We start from the raw sequence: 20,485 nt of genomic DNA on the forward strand, positions 1-20,485 counted from the left end.
AGCAGCAAAAGGAATGGTGAAGGATACTTCAGAGTCATTTCTGAAGCAAAAAAAGATACCTGGACTGCAATAATTAAAAACCCAACAAGATACTTTGTTCTAAGTAGCTGCTGGGTAAAGCCTCACAGTGCTTTTATTTTGCACCTCTACCCTACTACCATCTCTTACTCAGCAAGAGTTTGCAAACCAGTTAGAAATTCAATGGAAATAAGTAACTCATAGCACATACTATGTAAAATTTTGGCAACTTTTTTTTGGTATGGGAGGTATGGCACCAGATTAGATCTCATCTAACAATAACTCAGTGATTCACTCTTCTCAGACTGAAATATCCAAATAAAATTAGCAGCACTCGTAGACGAATTCAGTAGCCACCATGCTGCTGAGACCAACTGCTCAACCACGAGCTGTGTGCACAGAGAACATCGGAAATGCTTCCCAGATTCCTTACACCACAGCGATAGACAGGGAGTCCAACCTATTTTGGTCTCCTTCAGGTCACACTTAAGTGAAACTACAGTTGCTCATACTCAATTTGAGTTCACTGTACGCTCCAGATTAAACAAATTCAGTTGTGGTGAGGGGGGAGGGAGTGGAGGGGAAACAAAATAGCAAGAGTTGCTCCTCCTATACACTTATTTAATTCCAAGACCCCTGATACACAATCTCAGCATTTGCTACTTTTTTTTTCTTTACTATCAAATATCAAATTTAAAGCATTCAGGTTGAGAACAAGCTATTTCAGAATTTAAACTGAGCGTGGCATTAGGGTAGTTGAGGGACTCATCCCACTCGACCACCATTTCACTGTTCCACCCCACACATGCAATTTTTAAAGAAAAGCCTGTTTGCTGCCTTTCTCAGGCTATTCTGCAAAAACTGATGCAAATTAATGTCCAATTCCTAAAAAAGAATCTCAGTAAACAAAGATCCCTGTGGGGTCTAGAAAATGGAAACACAAACACTCATGCTGCTGAAAACACCATCTAATTTCCAAAAGCTTATAAGCTATAACAAGAATAAGTGAAACATCCTCTTAGTCTGGTTTTAAGTGCATATGTGAACTTCAGCTACCATACTGGCTCCCTGACATTTTCAAGTCTCTTCCACTATATAAAAGGATAGCAACAAGGGCAAACTTCTTCATTTAGGCAACTGTATATATGATAATATCTAAAAATATTACTAGTCCTCGTGCTTAAAAGAACAAAATAAACTAAAAGTAAAATTAACAAATGCACAGAGCAAATCAACACTTCCAAATGTACAGCCACAGGTTTCAGGCTCTTTCCAGTGTTTAGAACCACTCAAAGCATTTAGAGAGTGTGTGTGTGCGCGTGTGCACATGCACACATGTCTTTCCCTCTGCATCCACACTGAAACTTCTATTTTTATTCCTCTTTTTCAGAAATACATATATTAATCAACTTTGCAAGAGGACAGTTTAGACTGACGTGATAATTGAGCATTTGAAAGATACTATGCTCATCATCTGATGTTCCAACAAAGCCTAACAATGACCTGCAGGTAATTTGCTCACACAACAAAACTCTTTTTTTTTTTTAATTAAAAATAATTTCTACCTTTCAATCTCAAGACAAATCAGGAAAAATTTTAAAAGCGCTGGAAAGACAAACTGTTTCTTCTAAATCTTCTAGACCACACTAACAGGAAAAAAAGTGGAATACTCCACCAGCTTTACATCAGACATTTCAAGTTTACTGTACATTTCCCATTACCTTTAAAATAAGTGAGTTCTTCTGTCTCAATAGTTTCAGTACAATAAGCCTTATTAACACAAGTTTAAAACAAACTTTTAAAGTATAAATTGATGCACGTTGTAGCCAAGACTGCACGGATACCAATTCTCACTTTGATGCTCTAGTCATCATTTCACTGATACACTTAGTTCAACTAATGGAATACCAGCAAGAAGAGCACTCGAGTGCTGTCCCTCACTAGTGGCAATTCCACGTGGTCTTAAACTGATTAAGTGACCTAAATCAGATGAGATATAGCACCTTCACTAGCAGAGTGCTAGAACCCTTAGAGTTTGCACTATCACCACCAAACAGCTTTCCTTCCTTTCTCTTGCCCTGGCAATACCCAAAAGTCATCAGAAGTAACAACTCTGCTGTTTGACTTGTCATTTTTATGCTGAGTGTCAATGGATACAGAAATTTCTTTTTCAAATGCCTTTGCTTCTTCTGTATTTCTGTTACTTCTTACTTCTATTATTTGTTACTTGCAAAGAGAAACAAATTTGGTGGATGGCTTCCAAACATTATTTTCACTTTTTCAGTAATTTTTTCTGAAGAATTCTCCTCCACAAATTCAATGCCATTCACGTGCACAAATAATTTGTGGAGAGAGGACCACCAATGAAATTATTTCATAGCTATACTTTCAGAAAAATGTAACATGTTATTTAGAAGACCTGCACAGTCTCCCATCAAAAAATTTTATACCCTTGATGTATAGAATGTGTAATCCTTCAGCTGGTACATGGAACTAAAGAGACACATTTTGCACACATAAGCAATATTTTTTACATTAAGGTGTGATCTAAAGACTGGTAAGTGAAAAAATAATTATTTAATTGACATATTTTAAGAAGTTGTTACACTAGTAAATCCTCATGCACAGTAAATAATTTGTACTGCCATAGTTAAAGCATCACAGATTGTGTGTAGAGTCTCTTGCAATATTTTATATTGACTTAATAGAAATGCTGTTAATTATATCTTGCATTAAACTTCATTTTTAAGAATTACCAAAACAATCTTCTGTGCTTTTGTCATAGCAGCTTTGATTAGTGCACACAGGCTTACATAGTATAATATATGAAAGCAATCCCTGAGCTTTCATACCAGGGCTTGATTAAAGCCTTAGAGTATCATTTCATTCTGTTCAACTGGAAAAGTCAACAACTAAAATTCAATTGTTCACTGACTTTAAATTACGCAACATTTCAATTCTACAATTTCTTTCAAAGGGAAGTTATTCTGAAAAATTGTTTGTATACAAGAGGTGTCAGTGTAGTTTCTTTAGCAATCTTTACAGTTAATATACATTAATTTCCTCCACATCAGTAATACTATTAAAAAATCCACCCTGACTTTAGGTAGTGGTATATATAGCAATTACAGGATAATTTCATCACCTTGCAAATAATTTCACTTTTTTAAAATTTATTTTTCACAGAAAACAGGATACAACACCAGGTTTTGAGGATGAATATCACAGACAGCACTGACTTTTTCACTGTCATTGTAGATTGAATATGCTGCCACGACCAGAGAACAAAACATAGAGTTTACATTTCTGCACTGGAAAGTACACACTTTACATAGCATTTAACATTGACATTGTTTTAGTTCACTTCACATTAAACTAAGCAAAATTGTAATTTTTGATTAGTTACTTTTAAAGAAGAGAAAAGGCTTATATCATGCTACAGCTAACCAGTTAAATCATAAGTATAATTTATAAGTTAATCATCATTAACATCAAGATTATTTACATTTAGCAAGTTGCAGTTTTTTAAACACATGGCATTTTGCTGAGTATTTAAATTAAGATTATGAGCAAAGTTCACATGAACGAAGATGATAATTTTGACCGCATTTAATAAATTATTTAGCAGATAATTAGTTTGAATTTAGTTTGTATACAGATGTGCAAACTTATTATCACAAAAGACAGTAATTACTATCTTATTTTTACAATCAAATGGTACTGATTCATAAACAGAGATACCCAAATTAGGTGGTACTTGCTCCCACAAACAGACTGAGTTGCTTTTACCTGAGAGCACGGTTTAGCATAGTTTAAATACACCTCTCAAAGCTTCTAAATTCAGCCATTCCACCTGGATCTAGATATACCCAACAACTGAGGATTTTAGAACATTTTTTTAAAGACCTGGAGAAAGTTAAAATAGCAAATATAAAAAAAAACTCAAGGAAGACTGTGGTGTTGTAAGGTATTTAACCACAGATATAAGTCATCCTTCTTTGGGGGTTACTAACCACTTTTTGCTAACACTACTTCTTGTTCATCTTTACTCCCCACCATCATCCCCCAAAAATTCAGCTTATTTCAAACGATGCTGGCACCAGCTTCGTGCCTAGAGCTGGACTATGCAATGAGACAAAACTACCAGTAACAACCAGAACCCGAACTACCAAAAACCCCAAAACAAAGCCATCACTGCCTCCTCCTCCAAACCTCAAAAACATGCTTTAGTGCTTCACAACCACATTCACGTTATACACAGAGAGCCAAGGAAGTTCACAGAGCTCAATGTTAGAGGGAAGAGAGATCAGGACACCTCCTCAGCCCCCCCAAACCAGGCCAACCTCTCCTTATCTCGCCCCAGTCTTAACAGATAAGTGACACACCACAGCCACCTCCAGAAAACTATCACTGCTCTAATGCCATTTGTTCCCCTGGAATTTGCAGGCTTTCATCGTGGTAAAACATGGTTGAGTTTTGGACAGACTTTTCCATGCTTTGCCCTTCTTTTTTAACTTGTACTGCCCTTTTCTCCCAAAGGTACCACCCGAAATGATACATCCAGTGTCACAAGTGTGAACTATGTCAAAGAGAGGCTTTCTGGAATACAAAATCACATGTGATTTCTACCAGCAGTCTCTAGCTTAAAAAGTTAATCTTAACTTCAACTTTCATTTGAAAAACCATTTTTTGAAGAGTTCCAGCACCAAGCACAGCACTGCTATACAGCAGGAGACAGAAATAATCACATGTGTGGTGCTGGATCTGAACAGAAGTCTCAGTTTCACGTTAAGATGCTGAGCTTAGCATGTGCAAAACCAGTAACAGTCATTCTGGGTGAACTCTGTGGATCAGGTGACGTGAGCCCACGGGCCAGGAAGAAAAGCAATATACATAAGCTTATTATTTGCCACAGAGGCAGGCAAAACCCAACCGTGGCCAGTGAATGAAATTCTGTGATTTGAGCAAAGCTAGTCAAACACAAAGGTAGAGCAATCCTTATAATTTCAAGACTTCAGTTAATGACAAGTCTTCAAACTCTTTTCCCAAGACTACTTTCAAGAAAAATTGGTAGCTTCAACTATAAATAGGTTAAACACAATTCTGCTCGTGCTTTGAGTTCAATTGAACAATTGTCATAAAGTCCAGTTGTACAAAGGGTGTGTACACCACTTTTATCTAAAGCTTACCATTTCTATGTTGAATGCAGAATTTGGGACATATTTACATGTCAACAATCACTTCTTGTTTAAGACTAGCCAGTGCAAAAGAATGGGTAGAAATCACATTATTTATAAAAATCCTCTCTCAAGTTCATGACAGAAAAAAAAAAAATTGTGAATAGAGGTATATAATATATTCTAAATAAATACAATAAACAGCAACCCTGAGCAAGGCATCAAATAAAACAGGAACTCACCATTTGCTATTAGGACTCAGACCATCACTGAGGAAAAAAATCTTAGTACTTGATTAAAAAGTATCCTCTACTTTTTGACTATTACAACAATGTGGGGTGTTTGATTGCTTTAGGGGGCAGATTTTTTTAAAGTATTTTAGCAGAACAAGCATTGATCTTCAAATGAACTAGTATTAGCAGGACAAAAACAATTTTACACCACTCCTACTGAGTTCCAGAATTAAACTCTGAAAAGAAATTTAGTAATGACTACATAGTATTTTTTTTAAAAAACCAACAATAAGAGCTGTCCATTTCTTAATTATTTCTCATCCTATGTTAAAAGTTTCTGTGCATGTAGAAAATTCATACCATCAGGTGACAAACAAATACTGAGATACTGCAGCGCTTCTCTCGGGTTAGTAGTAGTGCCTCCTGATCAGCAACGGCAAGTTTTAACACTTTTGGTTAGCATAACACCGAGTTAGGCTGCTGCCCACCACCATCTAGAACTTGTTTAAATAATCAAGCTCCTATTAACACACATCTCACTGTGTGAGAGCTCTTGCTGCTGATCAGCACCAGCACCCACTGAGATCGATACTGCTAAGAGACACTTAGCATCAAATCCCTCCCGCTTGACCCTGGTGAACAGCTCCCTCTGTACACCAGAGCGCTGGTTTTCCGTGAAGAAACATGTGGTTCATTCAGGAATCCTGTTGCCTTGGTAGGAAAGACCCCGGTGCTCTCTACAGCACAGAAGCACAGAACTCTAACAAACTAGCAGCTCAATGGCGAGGGGAGCCTGCGCAAGCTGGTGTACAGTTCACAAAGTCACTTGAAAAATTATTTCTAAATTAGCTGCAATAGTCCAAGATAGACAATTTTTTCCCCTAGCCATTGCCTGCACAAGTTTGCCACCAAACTTTCACCAGAAAATCATTTAAAGCATGTATAACAGAATTCATATTAAAAAAGGATAATATTTACATTATAAATATATCTATTGTCATAGGTTAAACTACTGCCTAAATTCTTCTAGCATCTCACAAATTATGTTTTCCAAGCACCGTCCTAAAAAGACTCTTCTTTGAAATTTTTATTTTAGATGTAGGAGGAAAAATTGAACTATTCTTCCATGATAACTAGGAAGCCACCATCGCAAAGAATTTCCCCAATGCATATAAACCAAACAATCCACTCTATCACCAAAAATGAATTTCTGGGTTATCTTTTCTGTAATTGCTTTAGAACTACTGTTTAAAAAACCCAAACAAACAAACAACCAACTGGTGTCTTTTGCCTTTGCTAGATACATGCATTTTCCCTTTCAATTTTGTAAACTCTGTTTCCCAGGAGTCTCCCTGCTGCACTCTGGGGATTCAGGATTCCCTCTGATGGCAAGGGAGAGGGGGCAGAGAGAGTGCAGGATCAGGCCCTGGGGTGAAAGCCGTGCGGAGCACCCGCACAGCACAACTCACCCGAGACAGGGATTGCCTCACCCCTCCCCTTGCTCCTAGCCAGCCCTCCTGCCCTGATTGTTCCTAGAAAATTAGGACCCGACCTTGATCAATGCATGCTAGATATTTAATGAATAATTCCAAATCCAAGCCCAACAAGGTTTTTACTCCATCTCTGACTGCTCTTTAATGTGAAATTTCAGGAAAATAAGTAACTGTAAATCCAACTAATAACTTAAGCTTATTATTTTTTCCAACAGAAATTTTTGTTCACACACACTAGAGTTCCCTTTATTGGGAATTCTGATTTCTGCACTACAATTTTTAAGGTTCCATTAAGGTGAAGTGAGCTCCATTTTTGAGGGAAAACATATAGAACGTGTACATTTAACATTTAAAAATTAGAAAACAATTTACCAAAACAATAGAACACTTATACTTTCAAAAAGGAAAAATGTATTCGACACATGGTGTAGACTACATATTTTAAAATAACATTCCTAAAGTTCAGCTGAGCATGAAAGTTAATCTTTCAAAAGTGAACATTCAGCTCCAGTTGTGTTCAAGGGTACTGGTACTATGAAAAAAAGAACAACCCAAAAAACCCCCCAACCTTACTATTTTTATAAATTCTACAGATATTTTTAGCTGGTCCCTTCTTAAACTGCAAATTATTTTATGGTAATACAATCTTTTAAAATGCATATGTGGCTATATATATACACACACACACACACAGACACACATATACATATACATTCTCTTAGAAACTACTGATTGGTGAGAAATAATGCAGAGGCTACAGCCACAAGATAATCAAGACACCAAAAAATTTAAAATGGAGTAAAGCCCTTCCCAGCTGAAGATCCTCTATTTCAAGGCGTTTTCATTTCTGTACTTAGCCCCATACCCAAGAAGAGTCAGATCCTTCTTTGACTCTTTATTTGTGATCTTATCTAAATTTTAACTTAATTAAAAGCACAGAGCACCTCATTTTGCATGTTAGTGGCAGTTTTTCATTCATTCAGCCCTGCAAAAGGACAGTTTGAGTAGATGCTGATTCCCCTGCACAATGGAGAGGCAGGCTATAGGGGAAGCACATGGCTGCTGGGGCTCTGTTGAACAGGAGACATTTTATACTATAGGTTCCTCTTGTGCCAGCTGTCACAGTAATACAAGTCAGCAAAACAACAATTAATATTGTAATTTTTCATTTTGAAATTTCAATGCACTGGCAGAAAAAAAATGGAAAACCACCTTTTTTGGCTCTGCTCTTTTTAGTGCCTTTACACATACAGTTTTTTAAGGTTTACTAGGGTCAATTAATATTGATTAATATACACTTCATTAGCTAAGTGTCCCATGACAAGATTTATATATATATAAATATCAAGATATATATATATATATATATATCAAGATTTTCTTCTCTGTTAAAAATATCCATCTTTGAAAACACACTCACAAACCAATATTGCAGATCTGGAAAGAAGCAAAACCAGGAGATAATACAAAATTATCATTTTTTTATACTTACCACAAAAACACGGGAGCTCTTGCTCCCACACAGAAATTTTTCAAAGCCAAATCACATATTCCAGTTGATGACAAGGAACAACTATCACTGAAGTATCCAGATGGACAGACATGCCCAGAGAGGCTGGGTAGCAACCAGCAAGCACTGGACTAACTAGTCTCCCCAGCATACCCCAAACACAGACACACAGGAAGATTTTTGGATGGCACATCCAAGATATTGTCCTCATTTGGACAGCAGAGACAACACTCACTCAGCAAAGATGCAGGGTGAAAAGGAATTCAAGTGCCTACATTTGACATGCCCAGGAAAAAAAAAGAAAGGAAAAAGTATGGAAGCCTGAGACTAAAACTAAAAAATAATGCCCAAGTATTTGATTCCATCATGATTCTAGACAAAATAGCAGAAAGTTATGGTTTTATCTTACCTTTCAACAGCAATTAGCATATAACTTTACATCATTCTATATTCTGCATCATTAGAGATGAAGAATGGACAAACGTGGAGATAGACATTTTGCATATGAAAATAAAAGTGCCTTAAAATATAATGGTCTTGAAGCACTCTCAAACTACATAAAGCACTTTGATATTCCTAAATATATCAAACCTATTCAAACTTTCTAATCCATCCCCTTCTATATACAAATTATGAAGTTGTCATCTGCACTTAGATTTTGGAGCATTCCATTTTTGCAGGTGCTCTCTGTCCATTTACTGATTCTGAACAATCAAATTCCAATAACAAATTTTATTCTTAAATTGCAAGAAAAAAGGTCCCACATCAATGTCGTCTTGTGCCTATCTCACTGGGCTCATGTAAGGATGAACTCACCAGAAGAAAGAGTGTCTTTAGCTGTGGTCCATGCCACTATGTACTTTTTACCAAAATCCCAGGACCATAAAATACTTAAAGGTGAGATGACCCTAAGGAGAGGAACAGGTTCAAGGAGCAAAGAATCTTTTTTATGAGGCTCCCTGAAGGGCTAGCCCTGTTCATGGCTAAGTATTAGGTGTATTTTAATTCTGTCTGAGTCCCTCTCTCACAGGCATTATGGGAAGCATCACATTTGCTGTTAGGTAGGTAAATCTCAGGCCATTTTAAATTTTTCAGGTCAAAACTAAGCATTTGAAGTCCACCCAGTAGCTAGCCAGAAGCCATAAAAGGACTCCAGCACTGTAGAGTCCTATGCTCTGCACTTAAAAGAGTGACTGAAATGAACACAGCCCTATTTTATAAAAATGCCACCTTTAAGGTCTCAAAAATGTGGAAATATTATTACCCCATGCTTGAAGGGAAAAAAAGGAGAAATTAAAAAAAAATCTTAAATATTTCCTGATCATATTTTTACTACCCTTGAATTACACTTCCAAAATGTTATTTTTCATTCCACTCCTTTAAAATTTACCATATCTATGCACAATTTAAAGTCCACTACAAGTACATTTCTCAAGGTACCTTCTGTAAAGGCAAGTGAGCAAAACGAGAACAGCACCAACCTTTCAGGACACACATTTACAGCTGTGTTTCTTGTGTTCCACCTGATTTTTAAAAACTGTAGCAAGAAGGGGTTATTTCTTAATTAATGATCAAACAGCATGAGGAACTATAAAAACTAAATTTCCCACAATGTAACAGCACGGTTGGTGAAGATTATCTGGTTTTGTCATAACAACTCATTGTCTGTATAGGAATAATCACAAGTGGTGTTTCCACTCCAGTTGTAAAATTTCAACAATTAAAACAAAAAAAATATTCTGTTTGTATCAGCAAAGACAAATGTGGAAATGGAATAAAAATTTTTAATCACTATGTGAAGTTTTGGCCCTGCACTGTCAAAAACACTAAGTTTGCACACAGAAAAGAGAGCAGACACAGCTAAGAAATGGCGTATTTTCTAACATGTCTTCTTTCAGCATATTTCTACCTACTTGATATTTACAGAAGCAAAACTAAAAATCAATGCCACTATTTCTTTTTAGTAACTATGACCATTGCAGGCACCATGCATACTTTAGCTTCACAAAACCATTTCCCACTTTCCTGTGCAAATGGGACACAAACCCTCATTATGCTGGAAATTAGCAGCACAATCCAGGTCCCATCTAATGGTCACTGTGGAACACAGGTGGCTGCATAAGAGGAACTTGGGGCCTGTTTTCCTCAAATCAGCCTTTGGACACCTCAGCATCAGAGGTGAAGCCCAGCTGGCAGGCCATCGCTCCCCTATAGAGCAGCATTACCTACAAGGTGCAGCTCTGTTACCCTCTTCTCCTGCTCCCTTTCCCAAACAAATCCCCCAGGAGAGACACAGCGAATTTATTTTCTCAACAAAGAGCCCTAGAGGTGGGGGGAAAAAATAATTAACTTTCCAACTGGAAAAACACCTCGTCATTAGCACAACTGAGGTGTTGGGGAGCATTTTAGGTACCTGAGGGCCCCAGGAGCAGGCAGAGTGGATCGGGACTGGGTGAGAAGCCCACCTGGACGTGAGGCCCAGAGGCTGCGCCAAGCACATCCCCAGGTGCCCGGAGTTAGCACCTGCCCTCCCCCCTCATTACGCACAAGTGACATCAGGGCCATTTGAATAATCAGATTGCAGCCTACATCGCCTTGTGAGATACCAGCTGCTCTTGGATTGCGGCGAGGTAGTGCCCAAAGCCTCGCACCACAAGTTCCACGTACGCCATGGGCAGCCACCGTCCTCCTCCTGCACTGCCGCTTCCCCAGGAGAAAACTCATCCAAGTGGTGGATGTGACTAATGGTGCCCTGCCTTCCCTCGCTGAGTGCGACTGCAGTCAAAAATCATTACAATGCCTCCTCTTAACTTTTGCATGAAGTGACCTAAACCCTTCAATATTGCAGTAGCCTTCTTCCACACCAAGGGGTCTGAATGCAGAAATGCTGCATTCCTTTGGCATTCCCTTGAGATTTCAATAGTAAGTCAGGAATCTGCTCCTGAGCTTATTAAATGCTTTGCACCTCCCCCAAAGTAATTCCCCACCCTTCCATCAAGAAAACCTTGACCAGGGCTCTTTTTTCAACCACAGCCTATCTCCTGGTCTGTTTTTAAATACTTCCAGGGAAGTGGTGTGGGGGGAGGAAAGCCACACACAGCCTCTCTCCTTACTTCCTTCCACAGCAGGTAGGAAGGCAATTTTGCAAACCTGGGTGTGCCCACTTCAAATCAGAAGATCCAGCAAAGGCTGGAATGCAGTGACTACTGGGCCCAAGAATTTCGCCCTGAATAGCAAGCCAGGCACACTCCATGTCTTCCAGATTCAGCTCAACTTTATGGCAACCCTAGCTGACACCACCTCTTGACCTTCCTTTATGTGACAAGGATATGGATTACCAAACCCTTACCCTTTCCTCTTGTGCACCTCAGCTGTCTCTGGAAAAGGATACCCACAAACTACCTTTGTGAGCAATAATGTACACACTCTAGTTTAAAAAAAAAAAAAAATTAAAAATAAAACAACAGAAACCCCCATAAAATCGTGTTTAAGGAAGCTGTGAGGAGGGGAGTTAGGAGTCTCCATGAAGCAGCCTCAAAGCAGCAGAGGTCAATACAATGTATTGAATAATTCCGTTGCACTACAAAACAACTTTTGCTCTTACGAAGTAGTAATTTGACCAAACTATTAATTGTATTCTCATGCTGAAAGACGGACTTGACGCATCCACTTTTTTTTTTTTAATGGCGTCACTTCTCCAGCCATATCTCGCCTGCTGGAGAGCAGGGGGCTCTTTGGGAAGCGCTTCCCGGCCTTACAGCACGCAAACACACTGGGTGGGCCTGGCGAGCAACACCCCCCGCCACACCCCAGCTGCTCCTACACCTTTCCCTGCTGCAAAATGATACAAAGACTTCAAATAAGTTACTTTGAAACCACCTCAACCACTTTCACCAACAATACTCAACATTTGAAAACTGCGCTTTTACACGTAACTAACAACTCTGAATATGCGCCCAGTAAGCAAGGTTTAGAAAAAGAAGGGAAAAAAAGTCTCCAATTTTTTTGACACACTCCCCACCCTCCAAAAAAAAAAATTAGTCATCTATAAAAGGAACAAGAGAGTCACTATTACTTATGGAGGCCACTGGATGAATTTTAAGTGGTTCTCTATGTTAGATTTTGGGAGAGGGGGAGCAGAAACAAAGGGGAAGGAAGTACAGTCGTGAGAAATACAATTTAATTTTCTGTTAAACAGTAGTATAAATCTGAACTATATCTAATGCATTCCAACAAGATAATGCACGATGAAACAGTGTTTCAACAAATAAGGGCTTTGGGAGAAGCAACACGGGTATGCTGATAAAATTACATCTGCAATTTTTTCAATATGCCTATATGCAGGCAACGCATGCCTAGAAAAGTGCTTGAAGTTCAGTGCAGAATCCTTTTCAACAAGTTACAGACAGATAAATGTTTCTGATAATTGCTAATTCACAAATAGGACACAGTACCCAATACAAAGAATGGACTTTTACACCATTTCAGCTGGCAGCTGAAAGAACAGAAAAAAATGCTTTAAAACACATTAAACAATGATTTTTAAAACAAACAAAAAAAAAAGTTGGGAAGCACCAGTGATTTTAAATTTACCATTATATGAGTGTAATGAATTTATTTTCAAAAGCATAAATAGAATGCTCTTTGTACAAGCTTAAGATTAACAAGTGCAAGAGTAAATTAAATAGACTAATAGGAAATCATCAATTTTTATATGTCCCATGGAATTTTCTTCTTAAATCTGAAAGTATATTCCATCTACAACAGTATTTTTCTATACAAAATCTATTAAATGCAGGCTACTGTAACTCAAAACTATATGCATTGCATATTAAAGGAGAAAGAGCACGTACACCATTTTAATTTTCAATTAAAAGTGTCAAACAAATTCAACCATAAAGAGTCACATGCAATGAATTTGTCCAGAGAGGGATTACCCCTTTCCTTAACTAGAGCAAAAAAGCCTCCATACTTTCTCAAGTGAAGCTTTCTTCTAACACTGAACAGATGATCAAACTTCTAATTCTCAAAATACCATGATACAATGCCCGTCGAAACAGATAAACCATCTTTTCCAATCTACTATCTTAAAAAGTCTGCAATTTTAAAAATAATCCTGAAATAGTAGAAGTCCCCTATAATAAAGTTTCACAGACAGACATACTTCCCAGATTGAATAATGGAGTGCAGGAACAAGCACGTGGAAAGTTTGATCTATTTTTTTTTTTTTTTTTTACTCTCTAGTGCATGCCAGGTTTTCTATCATATAAATATTTGTGAAAGAAGCAGGCTGAATTGCTATAGGCAGCATAAAAATACTACTGCTTTATTGCAAATATTGCTTCTTTACGTGAGGCCCAACAAAATTACTGCTTTGCAAAAATTAAACGTATGTTTAGAAATTAAAGATGCATAAATCCTGTCCTTACTGGGAAGGAATCCTCCTCCTGCTGCTTCTATAGACCAGCTCAAAATAGCGATGATAAAATCCTCTCAAATACAGATGAGACTTCTACTATGTGCCTGTAAAATGCTGCAGATTCCAACATGGCAGGATCAAAAAAATATAACCACCAGTGTATTTACAAGGTGCTTTTTGTTGCTGAAGCAGAGTTCACGTGCTTGCCCGTTATACAGTGCACAACACCACATTTCATTTCCTGCTAGCACACAGATTTTAACTCTTCTCAGGGAACTTTAAATTTTAAAATCTACACAATCATTTCCCATCAGACCATAATAATTTGCGTCTCCCACAGAAAAGTGCCTTTATAAAAAAATAAATTAAATAGTACCAATGCTGCCCGGCCAAGACACTACATTATAAATACATGGGGTGATTCTAGAAAACCTCTCGGACCGCACTGAGTGCACGCCTGTGGGTTTAAGAAAGCGGTCCATTTACTACAGGGAAGAGAAACACAAACCTAAGCATTTTTCAAATTGCTTCTCACTGGATAACTAAGGGCAAGGGGCGGTGCGGGGAGGGGGGGCTGGGGGGTGTGGATAAAAATAAATTACCTTTGTCTTTTCGGGACCGAATGTTCAACTTCTATGAGTTTCCCATGCAGCTCCACTTTACCTGCCGAGATAAACAGAAAGGGGAAAATATTCGAGCGCGGCTGTGCGTCCCCGTCTCCAGGAGCGGGCTCGCAGGGGTGCGAAGCAGGAAACGGGAGCGCAACACGTTAGCCCATTCATCGGCAGCCCGGGCAGCGGCGGAGCGGGGCCGCGGCGCCCGGGAAGGCGGCAGAGCCCGGCGCCCGGGGCCGCGCCGCTGCCGCGGGGGAGCCGCGCTGCCCTCGGCGGGGCCCCTTCCCCCGCCCCGCGCTGCGAACAGCCCGCGAAACGCCGTGTGCGGGAGCCGGGCTCGGCCCCGTCTCGGGGAGGGGGAGCGGGGGCTCCGCCACCCCCCGTGCCGCCAACTTCGAGCGATTTTCCGCGCGGAAGCGGGCGGGAAGGGAGCCGAAGGGAGGCGCGGAGCGCAGCCCGAGCCCATCTCCTCCGAAGCAGCCTCTCCCAGCAGACCTGAGCCCATCTCCTCCGAGGCAGCCTCTCTCGGCAGACCTCCGCAAAGCCGCTTCACGCGAAATTTTTTTTTTTTTTTTTAAGCACACAAAAACAGGATGTCGGGCCGGGAGCCGGCGCTGCTGGAGGCGGTGATGGGTGCGTGAGAGCAGCGAAGAGAAACCGAAATAAATAGCAGGGCAGCGCGGGGCGGGGGGGCAGGCAGGGCTGCCCCCTCCCAAGTTTGGAGCAATTCTGCGGCTCGCCCCCAGCCCCGCGGCCTAAGCCGAGCCGAAAGGAGCCTCAGCCCGCTCCGGGGGGAGGCGGCCCCTGCGAGGGGCTGCGGGGGAGTCCAGCTGCGCCCGGGGGGGTGTGTGCAGCCGCTGCCCCGCGCAGGGCTTCGCGCCCGCAGCCCGCCTCCGCCTCACTGCACTCACCGCCTCCCCCCGCCAACCCCCGCCCCAATGCAGCGAGGGCCCCCGGGCGGGCAGGGCTGGCCGTAGGGCTTGGAAAAACATGGGAACCGCCGCGCCGCGGGTCCCTGGGCCCAGGCTCCCGCCCCTCCCCGGCCACTCCCGGGGGCCGCCGCCGCGTAAGCCCCGCGCCAAGGCTCCACGGGAAGGCCGGGCGGCTCCGGCCGTGCTCGGGAAAAAACAGTTCCCACCTCACCTGAGGGCGGAGGGAACAGGAACCCCCCCGGCCCCCCTCAGCACCCCCCAGACCAGCGGCGCGGCCCAGGCCGCCGCTGCAGCCGCTCCGCGGCCGCGGAAGAGCTCGAGAGGCGGGAGCCGTCGGGGCTGCGGGGAGAGGGCGGGGGTGGTGGAAGGGGCCGCTCACCTGAAAGTGCCTCGATGGCCTTCATGGCCCAGCTCTCGTCGGGGCAGTCCACGAAGGCGTACCCCGTCTTCACCAGGAACTGGCCCGAGAAGGGTATCTTGGAGTCCTTAAAGAGACTTTCCAGGTCGAGAGGGCTGACGTTCTCGCCGAGGTTGCCGATGTAGAGCTTGTTCATCTTCCTGGCGGCTCGGGGAGGCGCGCACCGCGGGCTGCAACCCTCGTCTTGCGAGAGGAGGTGGGGAGGAAGGGGGAAATAAAACAAAATGCGATGGAGGAAGGAGAGAGCGAGAGAGAGAGACAGGGAGAGGGGAAAAAAAAAAATCAGATCTGCAGCTTGTGTCCCTCCCTCTCTCTCTCTCTCGGGGTAAAAAAAAAAAAAAAAAAAAAAAAAAAAAAAAAAAAGGAAAAAAAAAAGAAAAAAAAAAAAAAAAAAGCGTGGCCAAACGGGAGCCCTAAGTGCCTGCCGTGCTACCCGGGCGCATGGGGGGCACGGGGGAAACACCCAGCGCCGGGGCCGCGGATGGCGGGCTGAGAAGAGGAAAAGGAGGAGGGGAGGGGAAAAAAAAAACTACTTTTTTTGTCTTGCCCCCAAGCCCCTTTGGCAGCAGCAGGCGGACTATGAAAATGTCACACTACGTGCATGCAGGCGCCGCCTCTCCGTATTAAAAAAAAAAAAAAAAAAAAAAAAAAAAAAAAAAAAAAGAGAGAGAGAGAGAGAAGAGAGCGAGAGAGAAGGGGAGGGGGAGGGAAGGACGGAGAGAGAGAAAAAAATTACTTGAATATTCCGGCTTTTTGAATGAGCCACGTGTTCAAACTACAAATCAACTTCTCACGTGAGGAATCCCAGCTCTTCAATTAGCGAGTGGATGGGGCGCACACACACTCACGGAGGAGGAGGATGGCTGGGGTGAAGGACGGGGAGAGGGGTGGGGGGAGGCTGGACAGGACAGGACAAGTTTAGAGAGGGCCGAAGGGCGGGGGAAATGGAAACCGGAGTTGGGTGGGCTCCGGTCTGCGCCGCCTCTGCCCTTCCGCGGGGGGAGTTCACTCTGCGCACCCCCTCCGCCCAAAAACGGCTGGGCGGCCGCACCTCCCCCCGTGTGAGCGGGGTGTGATCCCGGCGAGGGAGGGGAAAAGGCACCGCAATGCCCGCCCCCCGTCCCGCTCCTCCCCCGCCGTGCCAGGCGGTGGGGATTATTCATCGGGGTCGTGCCTGGGCGATCCCGCTCCCCGGCAGTATGGGTTGGGGGGAGGAGGAAAAGAGAGAGGAAAAAGAGGGGGTGCGATGGCGGGGGGAGGCGGCCGGCGAGAGAGCGGGATCCGCTCCCGCGCAGCGCCGCCGCGGCTGCGTGCTGGGGGGCTGCGGGGCGGGGGCGGGGGGTCCCTCCAGCCCCGGAGGAGCCCCATATGGTAATGATCCCGCATTACTCGCGGTGCCCCTTGCGCTGAGTCTTACGGAAAGGAGAAAGAGGGGAAGAGGGAAAAGGGAAAAAAAAAAAAAAGACAAAGGGGTGGAGGAGAGTTGGGGGATGATGAAGAAGAGAGTCCTGGGGCGAGGGAGCTGCCCGGCCCGGGGAGGGGCGGGGGGGCCGCGCTCCCTTCCCATCTGGGCAATGGTGGACGGCGTGGGGGGATACGCGAAGGCACCGTTGCCCTCGGCTGCTAACGGCACACAAAGGGATTTGGCGACCCCCCCCTCTTTTCCTCCCCCCCTCCCCCTGCCCGGTCTAAGGAACCATTCATAATTCTCCACATTCGTGCAGATACAATGGTGGGCTTGTGGGGGAGGGGTTTGGGGGTGTGGAGCCTTTCCAGTGCAAACAAAACGTTGCCTGAAGATGAAGAAAGGATACGGAAATGAAAGCCAGCACTGTGTTTAATATAGCGATCTAGTAGGTTTTGTTTAATAATTCAACGCACTTTAGCCGAAGGTTTCATTTATTCCGTGGTAGGCTTCTTGTGGTACGTTTTAATAGGTATATCCATGGAAAATGGTTAAATAGTTTTATTAGTGAGCAGTGACTGGATTTCCACATGTCCTGTAGTATGTCTGGAAATCTCTAGTAAAGAGGAACGCTTCCTAGCTTTGTGCCGAACTTCTAACAAGTACACAATTAAAGAGGGGTGGTTTAAATCTCCTTGGAAGCCGTGCAGGGGTCAGGCTTTTGTTACGCACGCTGCGGCCGCCGCAGCTCGGCGATGGTGGTGGTGGTACCCAGCGCTCAGGGGGTGAGTCAGCCGCTGAAGATTTCTCTTGTGGTGGTATGATGATGCAAGGAGACATGGCTCACCATGAGGCTGGAGCCCCAGACCATTGTGAAATCGTCAGGGGCTGGGGGAATGCTGCAGTAAGTTGGAAACACGGCCCTTTTGTTGTGCGCATCCAAGCGGTTGGTTGACCAAAACCCTAATATTTGTAATTTCAACCCATTGTTTAATCTCAGGGTTATTTTAATGAACTTTTAATTGTCAGGTTGTGACTGAGGAAATCAAGTGTTTTGTGTCTCACTAATCAGAATTTAATCACAACTTCCATTTTGTAGGAAATTAGCAAATAATTATCTTGGGGATAGAGAGAAATTTTTTTTTCCTAGGGATTTAACCTGTTTATGACTTTTTGATGTTGCGTGTAGAATTCTTTCCTAAATGAATTTGTATTTCATAACCCCACTCTGTATAGTCTGCTTAAAATAAATAATTGCTTATCTAAGTTAAAAACAGCCCCCTCCAAACAGCTGAATTCTTAGTTAAACTTGTGAAAGGAATTAGTCACTGTGCCTGCAGATTAATTGCATTCTTTAAAAATTTGATTTGTACTGCAGCTATAAGGCAAGCTGCATGTGGTCATTTCTACGTGGTTGGTGTATAGCATTATCTGGTATTTCCTCTTAAATTGCTAAACAGGGTGCATATATTTCATTTAATATTCTGGTCTGAAAATCTGTTTAGTTAGAAGATTTCTTTAAGAAATGAAGATTGAATGTTCATGATAACACTATGCATCTGTTGTCCAACAACATCATAAACCGCTTTGTAATCAGATGGTTGGGGGGAAAAAAACACCTTACTTATTAGCAATCCCCCCCTCTTTTTTTTTTTAAAATATTCTGAAAACCTCTTGCTAATTAGCTGAAATATTTTCTGTGGATCTAAATAATGTATAGCTTTGTTTGTTAAGAAGTGTAGGTTGGTTAGTGGTTTCAAGAGTAATTCCAAATCTTGAATGCCAAAAAAGGCAATTCAACAACAAAAATTGGTTCATGTTGCCTGACAAATCTCCACTTCCCTGCACAGATGAATACAGTTCAGACCAGTTGGGCACCCCCAAATGTTAACGTTGTTGAGAATACAGCTTTAAAATTTGAGATGTAATTTATTTTGGCAGTCACAAATCAAATGCGTGAGCACACAACAGAGCATTCCCACATGTTAATGTATTTTTTGATTTACTTCTGTAAGAAAAGGCACTATTAAAAATTTTATTTTTTTTCCCTGTATTTCATTTGTTTGTGTTTATTGCCCGCAGAAGCCAAGAAGAAGTTGAAATACTTACATAAATATTGCACACAAGGAAGCACAGCCAATCTTTAATTAGCAAGGGCTTTTACGACATTCTGCCGTTTAGAATTAAAACTCAACCATGTGCTTCTCCCCACCTCCGGCTGAGAATCCGAGGGCCTCCGCCGTGTCCGTCCCCCCCTCTCGCACGGCCAGGGGCGGGCAGGGCGCTCCCTCTCTGCCCCCTCCCGAGGCCCGAAGCCCCCCCGCTCGGCTGCTCTCGGCGCACGGTGGGTGGGTAGCACGTCGGACCGCCCGCAAGCCCAAATATTTCCCATTGCATTTATTTTTTTGGGCTCGGCTGGGTTTTGGTTTCGTGGGGATTTTTTGACTGCCGCCGCCCACCCAAGGCTCCCGCGTGGGCCGGTGGCCGAGGCGCGATGGGCGGCGGGGGCCGGGCGGCCGGCGCGGGGCGCGGCGGCGGCGGGCGCTCCCCGCGGGCTCCGGGCGGCCGCCGCCACGACGGCGGGGACGCCGCCGCCCCTGCCTCCGCCACGGCGGCGCGGCCGCGGAGCCGCCGCTCCTCGCGGGGCGGACACCCGCGCCGACGGGACGGGAGCGGACAACCGCGCTGACCCTCCCGGCCCCCGGCCCGGCCCTGCCGCGCCCCCCGCCTCCTCCGTCCGTCCATCTGTCCGTCCGTCAGCCCGTCCCCCCGCCCGCCATCCCCGGGGCGCGCAGCCCCCGCGGGCGGCCATAGCCGCTCGTAGTAAAGCGGCGCGGCGGCGCCGCCTCCCATTGGCTGCGCCCTGCGCCTACCAGCGCCGCCCGCCGCCGCGGCGCGGCCGCCCATTGGCTCCCGCGCCGGCCCCCGGGGCGCGTGGCGCGAAAGCGGCGGCGGGGGCGGCGGGGGCGGGGAGGGGAGGCGAGAGCGGCCCGCGGCAGACGAGACGGGCGGGGGGCGCGGCGCCGCCGGCCGGGGCAGGGCCGGGCCGGGATGGGACGGGAGAGCCAGCCCGCTCCCGCCCTCCTTCCCTCCCGGCGGCGGCCCGGGGCTTTGTAAGGCGGTAAGTGGGTGCCACGCCGCAGAGGTGCCGGTTCCGGGGGCCGCCCTGCCGCAGCCGCGCCGGGAGGACCGGCGAACAAAGGAGCGGCGGCGCGCGGCTTCCTACGGGCACGGGGAGCGCGGCCGGCGCCGCGGGATGCTCGCAC

General features: G+C 44.2%; 1 protein-coding gene across 3 annotated transcripts in view; it reads right to left on the reverse strand.

Annotated features, from left to right (window-relative positions):
- Window positions 1-16,687, reverse strand: part of IGF2BP3 (insulin like growth factor 2 mRNA binding protein 3) — a 110,954-nt gene extending 94,267 nt beyond the window's left edge. Inside the window, exons 1-3 of one of the 3 annotated variants that reach the window (XM_038128091.1) lie at window positions 16,551-16,687; window positions 15,776-15,997; window positions 14,453-14,513 (exon numbers count right to left, since the gene is read on the reverse strand). In XM_038128091.1, coding sequence (XP_037984019.1) covers window positions 14,453-14,513; window positions 15,776-15,950 — 236 coding nt within the window. In that variant the 5' untranslated portion in view covers window positions 15,951-15,997; window positions 16,551-16,687. The other 2 variants (XM_038128093.1, XM_038128092.1) reach the window with 2 other exon arrangements.
- Window positions 16,688-20,485: the final 3,798 nt, after the last annotated feature.

Source organism: Motacilla alba, chromosome 2, assembly GCF_015832195.1.
Source record: "Motacilla alba alba isolate MOTALB_02 chromosome 2, Motacilla_alba_V1.0_pri, whole genome shotgun sequence".
NCBI classification, from domain to species: Eukaryota; Metazoa; Chordata; class Aves; order Passeriformes; family Motacillidae; genus Motacilla; species Motacilla alba.